This window comes from Xiphophorus maculatus, chromosome 23 (assembly GCF_002775205.1).
Source record: "Xiphophorus maculatus strain JP 163 A chromosome 23, X_maculatus-5.0-male, whole genome shotgun sequence".
Lineage (NCBI taxonomy): Eukaryota > Metazoa > Chordata > Actinopteri > Cyprinodontiformes > Poeciliidae > Xiphophorus > Xiphophorus maculatus.
In genome coordinates, this window is record NC_036465.1 from 13323949 (window position 1) to 13343940 (window position 19992).

Here is a 19992-nt window from a genome sequence, read left to right on the forward strand (position 1 = left end):
ATTTGTTCTCTGCAGTTTATGCATCCGAAACAAAAAGTTCTGGGAGAAGCTGTTCAGATTTCCCTGCTCAGAAATAATCTGCAAATCATTTGATTGCAAAGACCTTTAAAAGCTTAATAGACATAAACAAGATATTTAATCAGAGATAAATGTTTTTGCTGTATTTTGCCAGAAATTATCAACTGTGTATAGTCATTGGTCAGGTGATACTTTGGAAGTGAGCTGCTGAAATAACTTTGTCAACCTAATTAGCAAATGTACTGTTATAAAAATGAGATATCCATCTAGCCATTGATTATCTAACATTTTTATCTTTGCAGGGTCTCCAGCAGTCAATGAGTGAGATATAGAAAACTATGGGATCTTTCATGATTCTCTCATATTTAGTGGTTCCAGTCTCTTCTGGTGGGTCTGAAATAGGTTTCCTGCTTATCAAAGAGAGCATTTTTTATGTTAAATCTGTTTATATTTTTATTCAAATTTAAACACATTAGCCTCAGCTTAAAATGTTCTCGTTCTTGTATTTTTGAAATATTTATTTTGAATTGTATTGATTGTAATTTAATGTGATTAAACTGCCTCATTCATTTGCATATTTGATTAACCTGGCTAAAAATAAACTTTCTTTTCTTTTTCTTACTGCAAAGGAAATTCTATTATTTCCCTTGAAACATTCGTGTTAGTGCAGACCCTTCAATAATCTTCAAAATTAGGGATCAATCACATTTTTTGTATAAAAAAGTGCACATTTGTTGGCTTGTTAGACAGTTTTGCAAATATTTGAGTGCAAATGAAATGTATAATTGTACTAAATAAATACTAGATGACTTTTTATCATCCGGCCACTTACCAGTGTAAATTAATGGCCTGGAGCTTAGAAAACACCTGGTATTAATTTCTCTCATCTTTACCATAACAGGTGACATCTATAAAATGTTTGCTCATATTTATTAAATGTGCAGTGGCAACAGAAGTTGTGTTTCAGTGGTGTTTATTAGAAACCAGGTAACACTGGAAAGCAGTCATTCACTGTTAAACATGTCTGCCCATACTCTTAATGGTGTTCAGAGGATGCAAAGTAATGCTTGATACCATTTAATTATTGAACAAAAAGCTTTTCATAAGTTCCATAGTTTCTAGTTTTGTAATTCTGTTAGTTGTGTCTTCTTTTGCCTATTCGCAGTTAGAAAACAGTGTAAATATACTGGGATAAATACAGTTCCTGTGAGAAGTTTGCTTCATTTTTGAGACAAATGTTGAATAAAACATAACTTTCAGCATGCTGTAGATATTTTCTAATCCAGACAGGGACTTTATTGTACATAAACTCTTAAACATATATATTTAGTCCCACTAATGTCGATTACTTGTCCCTAAGTAAGATGCAGAGAAGCCATACACTTTTTGTAGACTGACTGAATATTCAACCTTTCGTCTCTCCAGATTTTGTACAATTCAATTAAAGGGTTTGATTTTCTGTCGTGGTTTTTAAACATAATCAGAAGCTTAATGTTTGCCTGTTTTATCCATTCTAAAACCAGTTTGAATGCGTGTTTGGTGACCTTTCAGATTGAATGAAGAAGAGTGAAGACAAATATGTGTTTTAAGATTTTTTATTTGATCAGAAATTTCTCCTATTGGAGACTGATAAAGGAACCTTGAGACTCGACTTCTCCAAGTACATTTTAGGCCAGATCATAAACCTTCAGAAGCCATTTTGCCTGTCCAAGTGATCTGCTACAAATTTCAATCAAACTTGAATGTGGCAATTTGGATGCAGTGGCTGTTGAATATTTAAATAAAATGTTGGTTCTTCTCCCTGTCATTAGGAAAGTTATGATAGATTCAAATACGTTTGAAAATATAATCCTGGTTTTGGATTCATGCTAATCAGAAATATTCAATTTTATTCATTTGTTAGATTTTTTGCTTTCCTATTTAATTTTTTTGCTACTTTTAAATAGGTGATCAATAGTGTTTTCCTTTTGTGTGGATGAGCATTTTTGCCATCTTCATGGAGTGTAACAGCATTTTTTGAACTGCAGAGGGCGCACTGCTCTAACAAATAGACTGGACTCGATCTCTAAATCCCAGGAGAGTTTGTCATTTAGGTCCATTTGGGTTTTGACCATGTGTCAATTGAAACGAGACCGAGTGACCCTGTTTGACCTGAAATGACCCAGTGAGAAAGCCAAAAGGAAAGAGGCTGTCTCTGTAATAGAAATATATGTTAATGTTTATGCAAACTGACTCTTCTATAGTTCAGATGGACAGAGTATAAAGATTCACATTTTATTGTAAATGTTACAAAAGTTAGTTTCCATTTAAAATACATTTTCATACTGAAGAAAAGTTTAACAAAAAATATGTACAAAGTGCTGCTTGATCAACAGAAACAACTACATGTAAGACACTTTTAGGGAATTTAAACAATCACAATCTTTGGCCTGTTCTTCTTTTTGGATTTCAGCTCGATTTTAGTTCAGAGGAAAAAGAAAATGAAAACATTTCTCTCTGTTCCCTTTGGACTTTATCAGATTTTGACAGACAGAGATAACCTGCCTCCTTTCCTGCTTTGTAAGCAACATTTTGCAGGATTTCACTCCTTTCAAAAATGCTTCAACCCTTTAGATGCAAATCTAAACAGATTTATTTCTGTTCAAACAGCCAGCATGATGAAAAAAGTGTTTTCTGTAACTGGAAAATTAACAGTTGCAAAGAGTAAACTTCACAGTTTGCAATTATAAAATGTATCTATGATTTGATATAAATGGAAAAATGTAGATCTTTAATTTGATATCCTCTGTAGATTAAAAAAGATCTTTCTTTTCTCATCTGCATTGCGATTGACAAACTGCCTCCTTTTTCCATGAAAATGTTTTGAAAGCTAAAAACTATATAAGACAAAAAAGCCGCGCAAAGTTCAATGTGGCACCAAATATTTAAAGATTAAAATAAAAATAGCTAATATTGTTCTGATTTCTAGAACCAGACACTTTTGTGGATTAATTATTATTTGTTGTGCATAACTGACTTATTGTCAATGAATTTCATATTATTTTCCAACCATTTGTTCTAGTATTTAAAATACCACTCAGGAATCAATGACTTGTAAAAATTATCTTGATTTTTTTTCCCCACTTTTTTGGTTGTGCTATTACATTCTTAAAAACAATGCTAAACAAATGTATATAATTACTCTGTAAATTTTTATCCTTATTTAACAGTAAATCCATTAGAGTGGTTAAAAAATTTAAAATAACACTGTTGCTGCTCTCGTCTTCGGTTATTTTTGTTTTGCATTTGTGAGCTCTAGTGTGTGATACAGTGACATCTAGCAACATATACTACAGTCTGCAACCAACTGAACACCTCGTACCTCATTCTCCATGAGTCTAAAGATAAAAAAGGTTTATAAGTAAAGAAGTACACATGCTTTATTTCAGTTCCACATTAGTGGTAATAATGAAGAAAGTTGGATTTTTAACTCTGCTAAGAAATCAGCCAAAAGCTGGAAAATTGACCACTTTGAAGGCATACTTGGGTCTTCCCTGGTATTTGCACAGAACTACTGAAAATGAGCTTTTAAAGTTACTTAATTTTCAATTCATGGCTTTATACTTTAATTTCTTTAACCCCAACACTTCTGTCATTCTGGTCCCCACTCTGTTTAGTCTTCTGCGATGTTTGAATGCATGTAACAGTCATTGGTATTGATGTTTTGAGGCCACAGCCATGGCCGGCCTCTTTTCAGAGCAGTTCTTTTGGGCGCTGCCTCCAGCTGTTGCTGTCGCGTCCAGACCCAGAGAGCGTCGGTACGCTGCTGACAGCCTGTACAGGACATCAGGCCGAGGGCCTGGGTGGGCGTCGGCCTTCTGAGTCATCAGCATCTCAAACAATGTGCTGACCTCGGACAGCAAAGCTCCGCCCAGATGGCCATCTTTCTCTGGAGTTTTACCTGAAAAAGAGTGAGAGGTTGGAAAGTTTCTCCCTGGCAGCACTGAATGGAAAGCATGTTTACAATAAGATACATACAAGACATGAGAAATTAATTTTTAACCAGTCTGGATTCATATATGCCACTGGGTGAACTCACAATTTACAGTGGCTGTTGCTGTTTTTCCACTTCTTCAAATCAGTGACAGTTTAGGATTTTATGTGATACAGCAACACAAATGTAGAACACAATTGTGAAGTGGAAATTGTTTATTTTTTTCTTACATTTTTTTCCAAGTAAGAAAAACTAATTCTGCACATTCCCACTGTGAAGCATGGTAGTGGCAGCATCAGGCGGTGGGGACATAGTTTTCATTAGCAGGAAAAGAGAAGCTGATCAGCATCGATGAGACAATGGATGGCGTAGAGGGCAAAACTGTTGTTAAAGGCTTAATACTGAGACTGAGGTGTATCTTCCAGCAGGACTACAACCTGAAACAACCAGTCAGACACCCAGCAGAATAAATTTGAATAAAGCCAGGATCTAAATCGAACTCTGAATCTCCATTTTATTTGATAATTATTGCTTACGTACATTGTCCAATCTTACTAGTATTAAGACATGTAAAAAAAAGCATTAAAACTATCCCTTTTTTATGTGCAAAGAAGGTGAAAAAATTTCCAGCTGCATTGCATTAAAACATGGCTGTAAAATCCAAAATGCATACCACACTTCTTGGATATTTATTTGTTAAGGATTGTGTTTTAATCTCTTTCCCTCCACTTAAATGTTTTGCACTGGTTTGTGTGGGTCTATCACATAAAATACCAATAAAATACTTTAAAGGTTGTTGCAGTTGAAGAAAAATATGTAGAAATGTTCTAGGGGACGGATACCGTATCTTGAAATAACTCTAATTTGTAGCTTTTGAAACATTTACCAAAGGTGGAGAATGACGAGGTGGAGTTCAGGCCATCCCGCGGCGGAAGCTCGCTTTCAGGAGACGGAGGACCATTGGGGACAAAGACGTTGTCGTGGTAATCGGCTGTGAGTGGCAGGGAGAGCCTGGCCATCCAGGCGGGGTCACTGATCTCTGAGAAAACATCATCTGTAAACAAAAAGAAAGACATTTTGTGCAACTACTGGGATTCTGAACACTTTGTTGACAGAAAACAGTTCGAAGTGTTAAGATTACTTACCAAGTCAAAGGTTTCTTTTCATCAGCAAGGTGAACATGTGGAAGGCATCTGACTGTGATTAGAATATTAAAGCTAACATGCATGTTTAGTTATTGGAAGGCAATGTGTGATTTAATTCTAAATTGAATGACTATGCAGTCCAGGAGCCCTGAACTGCATGTGAAAGCGTGTTAATTTAGGCAGAACAAAAATTCATTAAGACACAGTTTCAGATTTAGGGAAACTGTATTCTATTAATTAAAGCAGGCAAACAGCAGCATTTCATGTTTTTTATAGACATAAGAAACACATTAGATCAACACAAGAATTAACAGCATGCTTTAAATCTTATTTCCCAGATAAAGTGATATCACATTAGTGATTTATTCTATGTTATCTTTTTTTTAGAATTGACTTTGTTTTAGAAGAGTATTTATTGACACTGTGGGACAATGGTAGCCTCATTCTGGCCACTATTTATGCAAGTACGGCACTAGTCAGAGTTTTTTGAGAATCTCTCCACCTCCTTGTAGTTGTGTAACTAAAACTAAAATCTGAGTTTGTTGCACATCCAACTCTACAAGAGCTGGTCAAATTGAAATAAAGTACCCTTTTATGTGTCCTGCTGGTTTCTATGTGCCTCCTCGCTGAGAACAAGGCAGGAAAATCAGGAAACAACACAGGGGTTTTATCTGGCTGATGTTAACAGGAGCTTCCTGCCATCTCTGGCATCCTTTCCTCTTCTGAGCATGCATTAAACATCACGTCCTCACTGAAGCAACAAACCTCCTGCAGCCGGAGAGTTCAGTCCCTTTAAAAGGCGTAAACACCGGGTGTGTCTGCGTGGAAAACACAGCAAGCCCAGCTTCTGACTCACAAACAAGCGGGCCACAGATGATTATATGGCTCATTTCATGCATTCACTAATGTTTTGTTTAAATCTCCTAATCTTTTTCCTTGCTCCCCATTACTTCATCCTGTTTATGTGCTGCTCTTCCTGCTGTGACAGCTTGAGTTCCTCTTTAAGCTATTTAGGTTTCATCTGATCTAATTTAGTTGAAAAACATGAAAGTTTTTCTCGACATGTAGCTGGAATCTGTTCTAGTATGAAAAGGACTGAGTCAGATTTAGCTCTGTGCAACCCTGTCTTTTTCTAAAAATAATCTTCTAGGTTTTACTGTCTGAAAATATTCTCAGATATTCATTTAAAATACTGCTACTGGACATTCAAAGTTAACTGCACAAAAATCTAAGATCAAATCACTTATTGGATTAAAATTTGTAATAGAAATGCCTTTATATATATACAGTATATAAAGGCAATATAAAATATATCAGTATGTGTCTAATGAATCTATGAAATAGAGAACTTTCATATTTTGAATAGAATTACTGGAATAAAATAACCATTTTATTATATTCTATTGTAATACATCATGTAAAAATGAACATATTTAATGCATTAGATTACTGAAAAGTTCATTTATTAGTAACTCAGTTCATTAACTTAAATACAATATGGATTAATTATACTCACATAACCTGATATTTTAAAGGTTTGGTTTCTGTTATGATATGATTATGATATTCTGCCCACAGCCAATGAAAACACATTTAAGATTTGAATACTGCATTAGACCAATAAAAACAAAACACTGAAAAGTCTGTTTAGTACCTGGTCAATGGTAATAAACATTGTAACACTAATTTTAATTTATTACTGTACTTTAAATATACAGATTTCATGTTAAGTCACAAAATATAGATTATACTCTGCTGATACAACAAGCCAGAAGGACATTTTCTGCTGGAAGAAGTTTGCTGCTTATGTTTTCATGACATGTTGATTATGGTATTTCAAACTGAATTGAACTGAATTGAACTGAATTGAATTGAATGAACTATTTATCCATCCATCCATCCATCCATCCATCCATCCATCCATCCATCTGTCCATTTTGCCTTAACACAATGCACCTACATCTCTTACCTTTTCAAATATTTGTTTTTAATTTTGAGAATTTTTTTAAAATTAGGTTTTCACTTCAACTTTACATATTTTATGCTACACTCTGAAGCATGGTCTGTGAAAAGTGTTATCTAAATAAAATGTGCTTAATTACACTGTGGACCAAATTAATTTCACTTGTATTATTGATACTATTTATGTGGAGATTAATCATTTATAATAGGGGAGGGTTTTGGCTCTCGCTGCACAATGACAGACTTTGAGTTTGGTGTTTAATAAATGAGACATTTAAAAGTGAAAAATAGTTTGTAAACCTAGACAGATGTTTTCCTCACAATAAGGAGAGACTACATATTTCATTGCACTATGGCATCTGTATGAAAATCCAGAAATAGGCTGTCCCATCAGCCACTAAATGAATGTAATTGATTAAAATCTTTCTCAGCTTTGACTAATCAAAAACTGTTGGTCTCCTTCATCTAACCACAACCAGATGTGGGGACTGTAATGTACCATCACACACACCAACACACACTGACGTTTTCACCCAGAGTGGTTTAAACCGCCCCTGAGTTAACCCCTTCAAACTTCTCCTTTCCACTCATTGTGTAGCAGCATTAACACAACAATCCTTCATCATACAAATTATCCTTAAAGGACGAGAAATTCAAAGTTTTAGGCTATTCTTCAGATATAAAATTTTTTATCATTCATTCAGTGTTTGTTGGTTGTAAAATAAGTTCAACATAGCCTTTAATTTTGGTAATCAACTGTTTCTCTGTGTGGAGTTTTGACCCGACTAAACTACACATATTTTTACCCTAAAATGTAAAGAAAGAGGCAAATTTTGTCTGTGAATCATTCAAGTAAAGAAAAGGAATAATGCTGTAGAATAATGCAGCTTTCAACACAACCTGCTTGATCCCAGGTCTCAGGTGTGCATTACACTCATTTCAGCCCCTTCAGGCCAAAAGATGAGTCAACCATCACACACACAAGAAAAACACACTCCCACTCACTCTTTTGTTTCTCTCTCTTCCGACGAGTCATAAAGTGAAGCTTGGCCCGCCATCATCAGGCAGTAAACCCCCCTGATCGCCTGGAGGCTCCTGCAGCCTCCAAACCACAATACCAGGAAGAAACTGTTTAACACACGAACTGTGTGCACTCAGACGCCTGTGTTCTTCATGCCACTGAGAAAGTCCCGGCTAAACAATGAGTTGCAAGTGTGTTTGAGGTTTAGCAGCTGAAGCATGTTGGTTAGTTTGATGAAGACTCGCCAATACATCCAAACACAAATGTCTAATGATCTTCTTCCAGGTTGAAGACACAAAAACTTTATAGTTTGGATATACAAGAAAAACTCTTCTCTCCCAATTGATTCTGCAATATTGTTTCTTTGGGAATTTTTCACATAAATCCATATATGCTGTATTCATTGTCCAGCTGCAATACTCACCATCATACTCAAGTGGCAATGAATTTCAGAATAATTTGTCATAAAATGGCAATTTGATAATGGGACACAAATTAAGAAGCATGGTGGAACTTCCACATTTGTAGTTTGATCAAAGTGGTTTGGAAATAGCAAAACTTACATATTTTATTAGTCTTCAGATTTTCTATATATTAACTGACAGTTATTTTTTATTTTGTTTATTAATTCTTTGTACATTTTGTCAGCGTCACACACAGTATCTGGTGTTGTTGATGTGGTTAGTAACACAATCATCAGTTTGAATCTGAAAAATGTTATGAATGGGTGCAGAGATTCCAGAGGAAGACTGTTTTCCTGTTATTTCCTGCTGCCTTCCTGTTTTCTTCTTTCTGACATGTTGATTGTAAGAGAGCAGTCTGTATGTTGTCTGCACGAGCCAAAGTATGTCACAGCCCGTGCAGACAACTCCATTTTTAATCTGGGGATTTTACATTGACCCAGGGTTTTTAAAACCCTAGAAAGATTGAACCAAAACAATAAAACAGCAAGTAACAGACCAAAAATAGGCATAAGCACCCATAACATTCACAACTGGTAGAATTCATGTTGTTAACAATACATACAAAATCCACTTTTGCTGTGTTTAAAGACATCAGCTTTATTTTACTTGAATGACTCTTCAGCTGAAATAATACTTTTTATTGAAGACCTACAATTAGAACAGTCATTCACGTCTCTGGAAAAAAACACACTTTAAGCGGCTTTTTAAAGTGCGGTTTCTTGGTAATAAATTATTGGTAATAAAATATGCTTAATATCTTCAGCTTATACTCAGAATTACCCAAGAAATTATTGATATACCAAATAATGTTCATTGTTTTGGGTGTGCGAACTTAAATTTAGAACATACCATATTAAGTTTGCGCTAACATCTTCTGTAAGTGTGATTTCTTTTTCAAATGTATCTTATAACATGTTACCTGGGCTGTTGAGCAGGTTATTGAGGCCTTCTTCCAGCTGTGGATCTATGGGTGAGTCTCTTCCTGCTTCCCAGTCCACATCACCAGCCTCACTCTCTCCATGCCCACTGTCTTTGGTGCTCTGCCAATCTGAGCAGTCGTGACCTCCATATCTGCAGACAAATATAAGAAAATGTTGATTAATTTTGTCTGATTTGCCATTTTTAAAATCAAATATATCAAATATCCAGATCCTGTAAATTGAAAGACTGAAGTTTGAAAAGTTCTTATCTGTAGTGAACAGAAATGGATAAAGATCCTTGGAAATTGCACAACAGTTGGATGACATTTAAAAAAAAGAAGCAAAACTAGGTAATTAAATGGACCAGATGAATATCATAAATTGCACAGTTCAAGCCAGCTGTAGCTAAAACCAGCAGTAGTTGTGTACCCCTTTAATTATACTAAATTTGACTGAAATCTGTTTTAAATGAATATTCTCATTCCCAGGTATCTTTGTTAATTTATTTAACTTTATTTATACTGCAAAAAGTGGGAATCGACTGAATGTATCAAAATCACAGAAGTTATACAGTAAAAACTAATGTTTAACTTTAGTTAGAAGGTACATTTGCTTTCATTTTGTAAATATTCATTCAAGATTTGTCAAAAAAATGTGTTTATTTTCCCTAATTGTTGCTTTGGTTTTTACTTGAAACATCCATCGTAATTTAAGTGTTTACTGTGATGTTTACATAATGCGTTTCTTTACAATAAGCATTATTTCTTTTCAGTTCAAGTTGTATCAACTTTTCCAGTAAAAGTCAATCAAACCTTGTTTTAGCAACCTATTAGCATGCAATCATCCTTCAAAGATTTATCTACCCAGCAACTGCAGCCAAAAACAAGTTTACTGTTCTTGTATTGATGAACAATCCAATGATTTGTTGGATACAAATCATTTATAGCCACACAAAATCACAAGCAGGATAAAAGATCTTTTTGAATAGTTTTGATATTTAGTTTTTTTACTCTCATTGAAGCCTGAAGAGACTGAGCTCATAAAAAGACAAAAGAATTATTTTAATCTGATAAAGAACAAGTTTGTTCAAAGGTCTTCATGAGTATAGGAAGGCCTTTGTGTGTGCAAACTGAAGCACTGTGTGCATCAAGGTGACGTCAGCTCACATCTCATCTCTAATCAACACTGAGGTAGGGGTAACTGTCAGCAAATCTCAATCACTCCAACAAAGCCGTTTTAACCTGCCTTCATGCACAAAAGCACTTCAACTCTCTGAGGTTAGGAGACACTCTTCCTGTGACTTTGACTGTTTGCCTTTTTGTCCTGTTTGTCTGTTGCTGTTATTTCAGTCTCAGCAGGTCAGTTGGTCAGAAATACAGCAGAAGGCATTTACCTGTTTCAGTTTTGGTCTTTGACCACTTAAAGTATAAACAAAAGTTAAAGGTTGAAGGACAGATAACAAAGCAACTGTACGTGCAGTCCATACTTTGGCTTTGAAAAGTTTATTTTAAAGTTTACCTCAGCAGCATACAAGAGACCTTGCAGGCAATAAAACCTGATCTCCTCTGCAGTACACTTCAATCTCCATCACAACAGCTCATGAAAAAACATCTGTAAGTTCTTTAAATTGGTGGCATTCTCCTTTAATGTTAGTGTGTCCTAACAGAGGAATCCTCGTTTGATCTGAAAGCGCACCGATGATCACAACCTGAGACCTGCAGCCAGCTGGCGCTAACACAAACCTCAGCTGATGAAAAGAAAAGAGAAAAAAAACCACAATCCTGAATCTTTCCTGCTGGATTTCTGAGGGTTTCAAGGTTGAGTGGACTCAGAGGTCAGCAGGAGGACACAGCAGACCTGCAAGGTGCTGCGAGGATTTTATCTCCTTATATAGCTACATTTCAATAGATTACAATATATCAATGAAAGTAGATTAATTTGAGTAATTTAATCTAAAAAGTGAAAATTGTGCATATTATTTACACACAGTTATGTATTCAAAGCATTTATCTCAGGTAATTTTGATAAATACTTCTTGTACCTAAGAAAAAAAAATATTTAATATGTGAACCAGAAAACAAAGAAAATTTCTAAAGAAGGTAACTGTTCAATGAGTGTTGTACCTAAGTATATAAATGAATATTTCACTGGCGTTTCTAATGGTAAGCCACTCTTGAGCCAGAGAGAACATCTTGAGCTCCTTACTTGTGCCAAGGAATAAAAGGACTGGATCCTTGTTTGGTGGTCCATAGCCCTCTTTTCAGATGAAAGTAAGTTTATATTTTATTTAGAAATCAAGTTCTAAAGAGTCTGAATGAGGAGAGAAGAGTGTGGAGTTGGTCCACTCTGTTTCATTAAGTAAAATGTCAAGACAAGACAACTACTTCAGATTGCAAGTGGTTGTTTTGTTTGTTCAACATTAAATCCAGCTTCCTCCTGTAACATGTTCATGTGCTCCTGGGTAAGGCACTTAATCCCATGTTGCCTATTAATCTGCATATCAGTATATAAATGTGTGCATCTTTGTGAATGCAAATAGATGAATATGGCTTTAGTGCTTTGGGTGGTCAGTATGACTAGAAAAGTGTGATATAAATTCAGTCCATTTAGCTATCTGTTAGCTATTTCTGGACCACTTTTTATGTAGACGCCGACTTTATTTTCCAGGAGGACTTAACACCTGCGCAAGCTGTCAAAAGTGTGACAGAATCACCATGCTTGATTGGCCAAAATACTTGTCTAACAAAAACTTCAAAGAGAATCTGTGGGTATTATGAAGATGAGAAACACCAGACCCAGTCGTCCAGATGGACTAAAGGCTGGTAATAAAGTGACCTGGGCTTCCTAGAGAGCAGCACCCTGATTATATTTATACCAATCTGCAACAGAGCTGCAACTAATTGAAAACTAGCTAGTAAACATATAGTATATTAAGTACATGTTCTGTTTGAAAGGCCAAAATTTCTAATTTAAAATTCTGTTCTTGTTTTCATTGTGTGATATTTTTATTTTTTAAGTACCTGATTTTTTGGTTTTCAATAGCTTCTAACCCCTAAAGGATATTTGATGAATTACAACCAGTAATATGATGTGCCTACACAATAACTTGGATAATAATCAAAGACAGAACTCCTGCAGCTTACTCAGGCAAGGGGTATGGTTTAGAAAAATCTGGACCTCGTCTTTAAAAAGAAAAATAATAATAACAATCAACTTCAGAGGGTAAAAGGGGAAATTTCTTACATACCTGCCGTTCCGATGGGAATACTTGTTTCCGCGGAAGTTTGTCCTTGGTTGCAGCTGACCCTGACGGAGCAGGGAGAGGAGCTGAGAGATCTGCTGCAGGAGAGAAGAGAAACAGAAGGGAATAATAAATATGAATTTCTCTCATTTCAGCATTTTTTTTTCTCGAGTTCTCAGGTTACCTAACCCAAAAAAACACACAATAACACATTCTAAGTATATGAAAAGTATTTTTATATTTATATTTTAGTATTTTAATATTGTTATTGTTGAACTCAGATATGGTTTAGTTTTTATATTTGTACTTTTTGAAGTGGTCAGTCACACCTCCTATAACTGGTCAGATGCAGCATGATTGAAGTCAAATTATGTGAAACATTTAAAGCACTTTAAAAGATAAGAGAGCTGCACCATGGTCAGATGTTCGTAGTGCTGCATCGCATTTGGAAGGAGCAGGTTTAAAATTGAGAGGAATGGAGAGATTCTGCTAAATCTGATTTTATATGGTTTTCTTCAGTTTGGAGCATCTTGAAAAAGAAATAAATATCATTTTACAAGAGACAAAAGTCAAACTCTAGAAGCTCAGACTAAGTATGTGATGATGGGGTCAGTCAGGTTTGTTGATAAGTTTTTTTTGCTGTTTTGCATTTAATCAGACAGAACAAGCTTGCTTGAGGTTTTGACCAGTTAAACAATGAGTGCAGCTTTTATTTAGATGAACTTTCTTTTGCTTTGTTTCAGAGTTACAGTGTGAGAACCGAGCTCATTTGTCCATCTCACTGCTCGCAGTTTTCTGCTGACAGCTCTGTTATGCAGCGGATACACACTGCTCTCCAGAGAGGAAAAATACACACACTGGCAAAGGTGAGTGTGTATACTCATATTTGACTTTTGTAACCATGATTGTTGTGTGTTTTTGCACGTGCATGCCACTGTGGTGACAGGAAATGGCCTCTACGTAAAAGCCCATTCTTCTCTTGCTCGGCTTCCTTCCAGGACGGACAGAGAAATATTAGTGTGTGTGTTGTGTGGAGGTGAACAGTGAGTCTCAGACTTTCCGGCCGTCCAGTAGGCCTCTTCCTTTGTGACCTCAAGGGAGGAGAGAAACATCTGAGGTGTGATGAGTGCCAACTGGGACGACTGGGAGGGTTCTGGAAGAAAGCAAAGCTTGGCACAAACTAAGAAAGCATCTTCCTGTCTGATGAAAATCACGTGAGGGCTTTGGGGCTCGTTGCAGTCTTTGTCCTCTGTCTGCTGGGCGTTGGTGGTGACTTTAGACCTCAACAAGGTCTAAATTTGCTAAAACATTTACTTCCTATAAAATTCAGTTAAACTTTCAGTAATTAAGTTTTATTAATTAAGGAACTAATTATAGTCTTTCTTTAGATGCCAACGCTCTTTCTACTCTGGTCAAATAGTCACAAAAACATTTTTTATTGGACCCAATAAAATATAACTTTTTGAAAACTTTTGCTTGAAAGTCTAGATTATATTCAGAGGTTTGCACACTGAACTGTCAACTGGTCAAGGCGGCACTTCTAACACACTGCTTCCTTGTGTTGACATCACAGAAAAGGGGAAATAAATGAGCCAAGATATCAACAAGAGAATCGTGAACCTGAACAAGTCTGTTCCATTCTAGGGTACAATTCCCAGTTCCCTCGAGAAACCATGTTTATCTGTCTCAAGAATTATTTTGCAAATATTCAAAACATGAGTATTTGCAGCCATCACGCCCTTTAGGATGGAGACAAGTTCTGTGCCCCAAAAACTGATGTGTTTCAGGGAAAATGTGGGCATTAACTCCAGAGCATAAGCAAAGTGCCTTGTAAAAATGGTGGTTGAATTTGTGTCATTAATCACAGTGAAAAAACTGATATACAAAATGGGACAAAAAGCCATTCCACAAAAGCAAAATGAAAAGTCTGATTTCAGTTTGCAAATGGACGAAGAGCTTCATTTTGGTCTGATAAAAGTGAAAAAACGTGTCTGAACTTGAACTCAGTCAAAAAAATGTTATCTGAAGCATATAATACAGCAAATAGAAATAGAGAAACTAACTGTGACAAAACAGCATAAGTTTAGTCAGAATCAGTGTCAAGCAGTTGTGAAGTATCAAACACTCACATTAATTGAACAAAATAATTTAGAAACCCATCACTGCGTTTTCAGAAGTTATAGGGAAAATTACTAAAAGTCTGTGCAAACCATAGAAAACACTGGGCACTCTTCTACTTTTATTTTTAGTCATTTCTATTTATGTTTGGAAGCATTAAACATACTATAGGTTTTGTTCATTATTGTTACATAGTTTCTGATAAAAAATAAAATAAAATCATTGCCTAAGACATCTGAAACCCCTTTATGCCTCAATGATTTCTGAGGTAGTGGACTAAACATTGGTAAAAACTGTAATGTAAGGTTTTCAGGCACTAGTCACATCAGTGTAAAAAATCTGCTAATCTCTGAAAGACCTTCAGAACAAACTACTGATAAAAACCACTTAAAAAATTACAAGTCAGGCATTTGTATTGAGTGTTAAATCAGCTGCTAACTGAAATAAAATGAATAAATGGTTTTCATATAACACGTAATTCCTCAGATATTATTTATAGTGTGTTACGTTATTGTTAATTCCCTGCAGACTTAGCGTCTGCAGCTGAGCGTCTCCTCTGATTGTGGATCTGAGCTGTTTTCAGACTGATCTGTTTTTCTTCCCTCCTGCTGCAGCGCTCTTCAGTAAAAGTGATTTGGGGGTCATTTATCAGCAACAGAGTGGCGTGTCAGGGCGGTTTTAGCTTACACTACAAACACATCACAGCTTACTTTGGCTGACTCCAACCCCCATCGTCCTCCTCCTTCTCCAGGCTTCAGAATGAGTCAGATACATGATATTCAGTAAGAAAACGAATGTCACAGTTAGTCAGGGGGCATTTTTTTCTGTGACACACGAGTACCTGAATATGCTGGCTGCTTTAGGCTTCATGGTGATCCATCAGCTAGTCACATTCCCCCGCACCCTCCCTCCCTTTACTTCAGCCTTTAGGGCGTCTGAATAAGCCATCATACAGGAGGTAGAAAAAGGATGGAGGCTGCTGGAAGGGAAGCTGCTCTGTCTGCACAAGAGACGAAGGGTGGGGGTTACGGGGTGTGGGGCCTACATCTTTGCTCTCTAATGGACTTCACTTCAGATTAATCTCAAAGCCTGCAGGGGGGACACTTAATTACTTGAACACTAACTGTAAGCACATGTTAAAATAAATGTGATCACACAGATTTTAGATCTGAGTAAATGGCATTTAAATGAGAGTGAGCAGCAGCAGCCGTGCATTAGCCTTAATGTTTGAGCTACAGCAGAGAATGTAAATAAGAAGACATTAAAGAATCATCCGGTGGATTAGCGAAGTCTTTAATGTCAAACAGATGGGCATATTTATCAATTCAACTTGATGTGCTCTGCCATGAATGTTACTTCTGAACCTATAATAGATCGTTAAGGCTTAAAGGTATGATTCAAAGAGTTTAGATAAGACACTACAGGTTAGTTTCACTCCCATTTTGCACGTTATCATAAAAATGAAAAATTTATGACTAGATAGATAGACAGACAGACAAACAGACAGACAGATAGCCAGATAGAAACAAGAATCTCTGAGGTAGTGAATGTTGTGATGAAGCTACAACTCACCTGCACCTCTGGGGAAGCTGAGGAAAGCTCGATGGTCTCTCCAAATGCAGCCATGGAGAGACGAACCAGGTTTCGAAGCATTTGCTGGTGTTCTGCATCTTGCTGACCATCTGACATTTTCGGCCTCCTTAGAGTCGCCTGGGACGTCGAACGCTGAGAACGTGACTCTTCGCTTTCTGGGTGCAGCTTATTACGCTTCAAGGTGCTAAAATGTGACAGCGAAGAAGAGGACGAGGAAGGGTTTCTGGTTTTACAGAGGGTCTGGTATGACGTAGCTGGTGTCAGGGTCAAACTCCCATCAAGTTCAATATTTCCAGGTTTCCTAAGTGTTTTGCAGTGATGGCCAACATGCTGAGGGGAATCCACTTCCGGGTAGCTTTGGGAATGGAAGTTGTTGTTTATAACCGATGGTATGAAGTTATACTCTCTCTCGGTTTGTTGATCTTCTGGTAGTGGAGCAGGAGTGAGAGGCTGGACCTCACTGTCTTCCTCAGACGGCTCTTCTTTGCGCCCTCGGATCACTGGAATTAGCTGGATGTCAGATTTTCTGATGTTCTTTTGTGGCCTTCGAGGATGCCGGGTGTAGCTGGATTCAGCCTGTCTGCAATTGTAAGCATGGTTGTCCCGTTTCTCGGGTCGGCAAAATGTTGTCACCAACGCGATGGCCAATAGAAGAAGCAGGCATGTGGCACCCAAGCAGATGGCCATCATCATAGTAAAGCTAAGTTGCCCTCTGTTTCCAGGTGAAGAGTTCTTCAAGTGGTCCTGGAGATTGATGAAAGTTACCTCCAGAGTCGCCTCAGTCTTGTAGCTGGGAGTGCCCATGTCAGCTACAGACAGCTCCATCTTAAAAGTTCTCCCAATCAGCTCTGTGGCATTGGTGGCATTTATAAAAAGCTGCCCTGTATCTTCATCCATCCAGAACAAGCCATTTGTGTTTCCATTTGAAATGATGTACTTTAGCTGTCCATTGAGTCCCGAGTCTGGATCTTCGGCTTTTATCGTTGATGCAGGAAAGCCATTGAATCCATCCAAAACTGAATGACTGATCGGCAGAGAAGTGGGTTTTTCTTCTGTGTCATTTCCAAGCTCGGTCACAATCTCCCCTTTGTGTGCATTCACAGGGATGCTCACAGAAACCACCCCGTTTCTCGGTTTTGGTTCCTTGATGACTGGAGCATTGTCGTTTAAATCCTCAACATTAATCTGGACTGTGGTCGAACCAGTTAGTGGCGGATGCCCATAGTCCACAGCTTCAACTATAAAAGAGTAGCTCTGAGATTCCTCATGGTCTAAGCTTCGGAGTACCCTTATGATTCCAGTTGTTGGGTGTATGGAGAAACCTTTCTGGTCACTAAGTTTCTTTATTTTGTAAGAAACCTTTCCATTGAGTCCCTGGTCATCATCACTGGCTTTGACTTCAAGAACTGCATCCTCTTCAAAATTGTTTTCCTTAATTGAAGTCTTATAAATAGATTTGAGAAATATTGGTGCATTGTCATTCTCATCTAGAACAGAAACTGGCAAGTTTTCAATAGTAACTAAAGATGGACTTCCATGGTCCTGAGCAATGAGTTTGATGTTATAATTATTAACCTTCTCCCGATCCAAGGAGCCATTTGTTACAATCAAATAATTAAAATTATCACTGGATTTAAGACGGAAAGGCCCTGATCCTTCTTGAATAGTCAGGCTCACTTCTCCATTTTTTCCTGAATCTGCATCATAAACTGTCACCAGTACAAGAAACGTATCAATCGGAGCTCCTTCCCTGACAGTGGGGACAGCTGAGGTGGGTGAAAGCCATTTTGTGCTAATTCTTGGTGCGTGATCATTTACATCTACAAGCTTGATATGTAGCTTGCAGTGAGTTGGCATGCTATTGGGACCATGATCAATGGCCTGTATGTTGAGCACAAAGGATGGCTCCCTCTCATAGTCCAGAGGAGCCTTTACAATCACCTCTCCAGTCTGTGAATCCACATGGAAAAGTTTTTGAAACTCTGCTGGTGTGTGTTTACTGAACCAGTACTTCACCTCACCATTGGCACCTAGGTCTGGGTCAGTTGCTGTAAGCTTGAAGATGGTTGTCCCAATGGGTGTATTCTCACTTAGAGTCACAGTTGGACTGCTCTCCTCAAAAGCCGGGCTGTTATCATTTGAGTCTTGAATCACAACATGGACAGACATGCTCCCGGACTTTGGTGGGCTCCCTTTATCGTACGCTACCAGGATCAGGTCAAAAGAGTCCTGAACCTCCCTGTCTAATTCTTTGATAACCACCAGCTCTGCTTGTTTTGACCCACCTGAACCATCTGTCACATCCAAAGCAAAGTGCTGATTGACTGATAGGGAGTAAGTCTGGAGGCCGTTGGGCCCTGCATCGAGATCAACAGCTCGATCTAAAGGGATTCGCATGCGAAGGGGGGCAGTCTCTGAGATCTCCACCTCCTGTGGGGTGTTGGGGAAGCTGGGACTATGGTCGTTTAGGTCCATCACTTCAACACGGATCCTGAGGCAGTTCACAGAGCCGCTTTTTCTGTAGAGGACACTGAAGGCCACCTCGCAAAGGTCTGATATCCGGCACAGCGCCTCCCTGTCCAGTCGACCTTGGGTGGAGATGACCCCATCTCGAGCCGTGACAGAGAATGGAAGGGCCTTTACCTGCTCCACCACCTGGAAATCCTCCAGAGGGCCGACTTCATCCCTCTGACGGAGGTCGTCCAACAGACGGCCGACCCGAGTTCCCGACGGCTGCTCCTCCCAAACCCGGTAATGGATAATTATTGAAGATGACTCAGAGCAGAGAGTCCCAGAGGAAAGGCTCAGAACCAGAAGCAGAGCCAGCAGCATAGTGACATAGAGTAACAATTACCTTTTATACACTGGCTAAGCTGATTTTTTTTTTTTGACAATAAATAAGATGGTAAATTAACTTTTTCTATTAAAAATCAATTAAGCAAATTTAATAGTAAGTATTAATATTTTTAACAAATACTAGTTTCTGTCATAAAAAAAATATATTACAAAAACTGACTACAGCCACAAAACTATAGAAAATATGTAGTTTTGCAAAAAAGAAAAAGAACAAAAGCACAAAGCTATAAAAGAAAACTTCCAGTTGCTTTAGAAAAAAACATATCAGAAACCCAGAATGAAGATATCATCATTTCATTCCCCATAACCTCTAGCCTCTGTCTGCCTGCTGTTACTCACAGCTGCTGGCGTCCCTGCCTCTCAGTTCATCCTCAACTCAGGAAAGTTTTCCTCCAAGTGAGAAAGTTTGGATATGTGTTTCCACATGCCAGCAGGGGCGCCGACCAATCAAAATAAGGAGGAGGGCCACATGCAAATAAGCCGCAACTTGACACAAAGAAAAGCCCTCCTGCCCTGAGGAAACTCAGTGCTTTCACAGAAACATGACACTGCCTCTCCATCACTTAAACCCCCTCTGCCCTTCCAAAGATCTGTGTAAACTCATCACGAGCTGCAGGCTGGAACCTTAAATCACTCGGAAAATGTGCTAAACCCCAGTGGGACAAGAGCCTGGAGCACTTG

At 37.8% G+C, this 19992-nt stretch overlaps 1 protein-coding gene across 2 annotated transcripts; it reads right to left on the reverse strand.

Moving 5' to 3' along the window:
• Positions 1-1566: 1566 nt before the first annotated feature.
• On the reverse strand, positions 1567-19695 carry pcdh12 (protocadherin 12). 2 transcript variants are annotated; one of them, XM_023328767.1, is made up of 5 exons: positions 16435-19695; positions 12751-12839; positions 9503-9654; positions 4878-5045; positions 1567-3958 (listed from the first exon to the last, which is right to left on the reverse strand). In XM_023328767.1, exons 1-5 carry the CDS (start codon positions 19285-19287, stop codon positions 3705-3707), a joined length of 3516 nt encoding a protein of 1171 aa, XP_023184535.1. In that variant the 5' UTR covers positions 19288-19695; the 3' UTR covers positions 1567-3704. The 2 variants fall into 2 exon arrangements, with proteins under 2 accessions (XP_023184535.1, XP_005806614.1); XM_005806557.2 differs by having other exon boundaries at positions 1568-3958; positions 12751-12842.
• Positions 19696-19992: the final 297 nt, after the last annotated feature.